Genomic DNA, 6,449 nt, shown 5'->3' on the forward strand with positions numbered 1-6,449 from the left:
GATTGAAAGTCTTAATCAAATCCTTACTTTTCTTGTTTTCAACATGTTTACGCTTCATTAATTAGTAGGCTACTTACAAACTTTAAGATCCATCAAACAAAGGTCGAAATAGATTGTGTCAAAAGTATGTCGATTCATATAAGTCAAAATTTTATCCTTCTGTCAACTATTTCTCAAGACACAATCGACATTGCAGCTGGTAGATAAAATTAATTCTAACAAAACTAATCATATTTATTAGGACATAGATATACAATATTAGTGGTAAATGAGTATTAGGAACCATATTTTTATTATTGCATTTGATATTTTGATGGTAAATGTGTCCATTTATTTTTAATTCATTTTATTCTAGTTAATTATTTTTATACTATTTAAGATTAATTATTTATATTTGATTTAAGTAGAAAACATTGTTTTTAGTATTTGATTGAATAATACATTTTAAAATATATTATTATAATAATTAAATATTGATGCGCCGCGCCAGTTTAAAACGAGTTAATGTTAAAAGAAAATGTCACTTTAATATTAAATTCTAATCGAAGTAAGTGGTTCCTCGAAATTCTTAGACTTAATGTCCACATATTCTTTCACTGTCACAGGTCGGTATCTAGGACTTTCGCCTGAATCTAAGAGCTTTAACAATGGCGATACTCTACAATCAATGGGTAATCCGTAGAAGTAAGCCACTGATAACCTGTGAAACCCCTCTTGGTTCAAAACAGCTCGATGAAGCACGCTAGGGAACCGAGCATTGGTTAAAATATGCAAAAGGTCGCCGACGTTCACCACCAGGGCACCGCTAACGGGTAGTACCGAAATCCAACCGGTCCCTTGTTTGAAGATTTGGAGGCCACTTGTGGAGCCTTGGTGTAGAATGGTCAAGAAGGATGTGTCGGTGTGTGGGGCTAGACCCATGGCTCGATTTGGGTTCGGACATGGAGGGTAGGAGTTGAGCTGAAGAGCGGTGGAAGGTGAACCTACGTCCCAGTTTAGGTCTTCTCGGAAGATTGCCAACGACTCGAGGATGAGATCTGTGAGTTTCTCTGCCAGAACTTTCATTTGCTTCTGATATCTCTCAATTACATCGCTGTTTGTATGTAACAAAGGGAAAAACGCATGGACGAAATGGTGTCAAATGTGAGCTTAAATAAGATTATTTCTTTCCCCTTAATGCATGTAAGTAAGAAAAATATTCCAACTTCAATCTTCGACTTTCTTTTAAAAACAGAAATACTCATCTATTGACTTTGTACATTGCCACATAATTAATTATTTTTAAAAAATTTAAAAATAAAAACCCAAAAATTATAAAATAAATTATCAATATTATTAAAGAGTATAAATATATATTTAATTTTTTTAATATTTTAATTAAGTATTGACGCGTGAATGTCACCTTAGTAAAGTTAACAAACGTTACTTTTTTAATCTATTTTGGGATAATTTCACAAAGTTTAAAAACTAACGAAAATCTAAAATGAATTTTTTATAGAGCTGGAGAAAAATAGTTGATAGATTTTTAAAATTTTGAATTTGATTTTATTTGATGAGATTAATATAGGGAGTTCAACAGGCAATTTTTAACTTATTAGCTTACTTCAACCTGCGCATGAAAGCCTATTCGATTGGATATAAAAAATTAGACGCACTCTAAAGCTAGCATGTATAGAAGTTTGTATTAAATTGTTTCTATCATGTGTTGTGCTTAAATTAATCTTGTCTTTTTCTCTTCTTGGTTCTCAAATTATCAAACAATGATAAATTAAATCATGAATAAAAGACAAAAAATAAAGGAGAATTAATTACATTAATAAGCTTATATTATAATTAGGTTAAATACTCAAAATAGGTCCTAGTATTTTTTAATTAATAGTTCACATAAGAGTTTAAATCTTTTAAATTAATCATATAAAAGTTAAAATTTTACAAAAATCTTTACGAATATGTTTAAATAAATTTGTAATAAAAATTAAATTTATCTAACGTGTTTAAAATAAAATATATAACAACTTAATTAATTTTTACTTGAAAAGAAAAGAAAAATTTTGAAACTTAATATATGATATTAAAAAAATCTTTTATTTGAGTACATTCATAAAATTTAATCTTATGTTAATAATCTCCAAAAATAAGTATTAATTTAAACTTAGTTTCTAGCTAACGTTACTCAAAGCTCCATCGAATAGCCAATCAAGGATCTAATGATTAAAAGGTCCTTACTCCCATTAAGTGACAGATTTTTCTTGGGTAAAAATAAAATCCACTTTCATATAAATAGATCAAAATCCATCTCGATTCTTATTGATAAAAGGGAAAGTTTCAAATCTATATTCCGATCTATAAAAGGAAGGACCATATTTTTCTTAATAGGTGGTTTTTTTTACTAATAATTTTTTTATTTTATAAAAACATTAAATTTCATTTTGGTTCTTTTAATATGATTAAATTTGAAATTGAATTTATATACTTTAAATTTTAATATAATTTGATCTATATATTTTTATAATATTATTAATTAATTCAAATAGTTAAGATAATTAATTTTTCGGTTAAAAGATTACATGATTATATATAATTTGATATCTTAAAAGCTTAAGACTAACACGTGGTTTTTCATTTTTTTTAGGGTTTAAGTCGATGCTTACCTTTTTAAATAGTAGTAACAATTAAACTTATATTTTTAAATCCGAAAAATAGAGGATATAGAATTAGAATATATTTTAACTTTCAAATTTATATTTTATAATTTTATACAAAAAAATAATCACTCCAACACGAAACGTGAAAATTTTACTAGTGAAATGAAGAAATTAAGCTTCAATGAATAAGCTATATTCGTACTTTTTTTTATCATTATTTTCATCGAAGGTTGTCTACGTGCATGCATGAAATGATAGAAAAGTGCAAGGACTTACCAAAAACGTGCACTGTCCGTCGGCCAAAGTGCCCTAGCATGATCAGTCGGTGAATCCATGATGGTAAACCCTTCATGCCACATATAATTTGGGAAAAAAGGGGATATCCGAGCTTGACCATACCCGGTGGCACCTGCCGGTTCGCGTAACGCCTTCATCTTCGTCTGAGTAGGGAGAGAGAACAGCCGTCGAGCCTCCGACTCCACTTCTTCAAGAAGATTCAAATGAATTCCATGGTTAATAACTTGGAACGCACCGCATGTCTCACAAGCATGTCCTGCAAGTTTTACAGCATTGGGATCTTTAAGATCAATGATCGGGACCAGTAACTGGTGATCGGATGAGAAGTCATCTGATATTGGCCACACATGTGAGTCGGGCACTGACCGGATGGAGTTGAAATCCAAAGGAATGATATCGCGGAGGTGGATAGGATGTTCACTGTAGACTTGGGCGAGAGTAGTAGTGGTGGTCATGATAAGTTCAAAGAGAAAAACTAAACAAATAAAGTATGCTTAGGGTTAATTAAAAAAGCATATGCAATTATATACACATATAAGGTTGTCATGTATTAATATAATATAATTGGAATTAAATTTAGATTAAATTGCCTCCGACAAATTTTAACATGTTATCAACATCAACAAATGTAATATTTGAAAAATAATTAAAATATGATATGATAAAAAAATTAATATAAACACAAACACAATATAAATATAATAACCTATCAAAATATGTAATATGATTTTTTTAATGTATCAAATTTCGTATGAATTATATATATAGTTAGAAACCCTATTACATGCGTATGCACGTAGAAACCATGATTTAGAATACAAATGTGTGTATAAAAATAACATACAATAAAACAATAAAATGTATGATTTGAAAGTAATTAATTATAATAACACATGAAATATATACTATATTAAAATAAAAAAATTAGGTTAAATTATGAGTAAAATAAAATTAAACACATAAATACATCATATAAACAATACTAAATACACTACAATTATTTATCATGGTTTTATTATTAATTGTGAGTTAGTGTCAGAGTTGACTTTTGACTCCAACGTCAATTAACAATATTATTAATATACACAACTAATGGAGATAGCAAATTGTACACATTAAAAAAAATGTACAAAATACATTAAAATGAAGTTTTGGGTAAGTGGTAAAATTAAGGTTTTATTAATCCACTTAGTCGGGATTCAAATCCCATCATATTAATTACAGCAGAATACTTTTGTAAATTTAATACATGATTGACTCGTGAAACCAACTCAATCAAGATTTGTATTATAATATAAAAGTATAAGAATAGATATATAAGATAGAAGTGGTTAAGGGTGGCTGTTTGTACAGAATGTTGTCTGGGTGTGAAATTTGGAAGGATTTTTGGGTGATTGGTTGAATCAGACAAAAGAAGGAACAGATAATTCATGCATCGCAATGACTGATAACAGTTTTAATGTTCCATGATAAGAAGGGACTTGCGTGCTTTGTGCACAAGTGTAATAGTTAAAAGCCAAGTCAAATAACAACAACTGCATAAGAAAATAATAATTCAAATAGCCAGCGTTATTTGTATTTCCTTTTGTCTCTTAATCAAGGAGATCAAGCCACTCCCCTTTTTTTTTTTAAAGTCAGGTCGGCTCATTAGATTAAAAAAATAACATGTGTCGTTATTTAATATGAAATTTTATATTAAAAATTATATGTTTTCCTATGAAATTTAAGTAACTAGAGTTATAAATATTTTATTTTCATATTAATCTAATTCGAGTTATTTGCAAGGTTAGCTGAGTACTCTAGCGTTTGACTTTATCTGCATTTGGATTTTAAAATTTTAGACTTATTTATATTTTTTTATTTGGTAATTATAATATTTGAAATTTACAATTTTGGATTAATCTAAATTTATTATTTGGATAGAATTAAATTTAAATTTGGATTTTAATCAACTAATTTTAAACTTTAAAAACATTTTTTTCTAAAAAAATTAATTATTTAGGAGGATTTTGAACATTGTTACTTGATCCAGACTGGATTGGTTGGTTGGATCAGGAAGCGGTCAAGATATTGGTAGAGAAAAATGTATTAGATTAGTTGACTCAGAAATTAGTATAAATCAGTTGATTAAGTGGTTGAACCGGTTGAATAATTTTTTTATAATATTTTTTTATGAATTTTTAATGATTTGTTTAACATTACTGAATGGACCAATTGAATTGATCAAAGCAATTGAACCAGTAAACCAATGGCCTAATCAATTCGGCCACCATTTTTGTTCTAAAATATATTATAATTTAATATATATTTTTATTATTGATGCGAATTCTAGACATATCATTAATAGTTAAAATTAATATATTATGCACTAAGTTAAGCTGATTAGAGTGAGGTTATGCTAATGCGGAGTTAATGTTTACGTGGTAGTTAACTTTCCTATCTTGTTTGAAATTGAATTTTTGGTATAGATTATGACATATACATAAGTATTTTGAGTTGCAATGTATAAGAACTTTAACGAAAAGAAAAATGCTTAAAGAAGTTGAAAGAATTTGATGGTGTAGTGAATCAAGGTTGAGTCATGCCTTGAATATATGTTGATTTATGAGATATCTTAAGGTTTAAATATGATTTAGATTGATCGGGAAATATGTAAAGATGGTTAGATATATTTTTGAGGTATTTCAAGCTTAATTCTGGGTTTTCTGCATTCATGCATGTATTGATATTGGGAAGATGTATGGTACAAGTGCCATGTTTTCTCCTATTTTTGTTCATTTTGGCCTGAATGACTCTTGATTGCAACCAAAATTTAAAAGAAGCTTATAAATGTTTCAAATTACTTCAAAAAATTCTAATAAAGTTCAAATAAAGTTTTTAGGCTTTGATAAAGTTATGTGAAGTTAGTGAACTAAGTGTATCAATGTGGGATCCTTTTCTCGGGTAAGGAGTTGTACAAGTATTGCTTGTTTCGATTTTACTTTTGAAATCAAATTGATTTACTTATGTATACAACTTTTAATAAGGAATGATAAGGGACAGTGGAAGAAGATTTTATTCAAGTTGTTAAACTCGAGAAAGAAATATTCAGATTTGACTTGAAAACAAGAAACCAAATAGATTTAGGAAAATAATAAAAACAAAGAAAATGACTAAAATAATAAATTTAAGAATAAAGAATAAATATTCAAAGTAATAAATAAGCAATAAAATAAGGAGTAGAAGATGGACCCTTTGAGATATGAACCCCAATAAACTCAATTAATGACTCTAATCAGCTCTCCAATAAATAAAAAAAATCGAGAAGAAAATTGTGTCTAAAAAATCATAAGAACGCAATCTTACACAAAGAAACTAACTTCTACAGTTGAAAATTTTATTAATAAACAAAAACAATTTTGTATTTAATGAATAATGAAGATGCATTCATATAGTTAGCTAAGTACACCCAAATAAGACTCTCAATGTAACACCTCCTAACCCCAAACCGTTACCGGAACGAGGTTA

General features: G+C 28.2%; 1 protein-coding gene across 1 annotated transcript; it reads right to left on the reverse strand.

Annotated features, from left to right (window-relative positions):
• Nucleotides 1-478: 478 nt before the first annotated feature.
• Nucleotides 479-3,413, reverse strand: LOC107939172 (gibberellin 3-beta-dioxygenase 1). The gene is made up of 2 exons (XM_016872453.2): nt 2,922-3,413; nt 479-1,093 (listed from the first exon to the last, which is right to left on the reverse strand). The coding sequence occupies exons 1-2, from the start codon at nt 3,395-3,397 to the stop codon at nt 532-534; spliced, it is 1,038 nt and encodes a 345-aa protein (XP_016727942.2). The 5' UTR covers nt 3,398-3,413; the 3' UTR covers nt 479-531.
• Nucleotides 3,414-6,449: the final 3,036 nt, after the last annotated feature.

The sequence above is a fragment of the Gossypium hirsutum genome, chromosome A07, assembly GCF_007990345.1.
Source record: "Gossypium hirsutum isolate 1008001.06 chromosome A07, Gossypium_hirsutum_v2.1, whole genome shotgun sequence".
Lineage (NCBI taxonomy): Eukaryota > Viridiplantae > Streptophyta > Magnoliopsida > Malvales > Malvaceae > Gossypium > Gossypium hirsutum.

Bases quoted from the DNA above. Each gene is read 5' to 3' on its own strand.
- LOC107939172 (XM_016872453.2), bottom strand. From the start codon at position 3,397: ATGACCACCACTACTACTCTCGCCCAAGTCTACAGTGAACATCCTATC. The intron at 1,094-2,921 runs GTAAGTCCTTGC...ACATACAAACAG, and splicing joins ACGGACAGTGCACGTTTTTG to CGATGTAATTGAGAGATATC.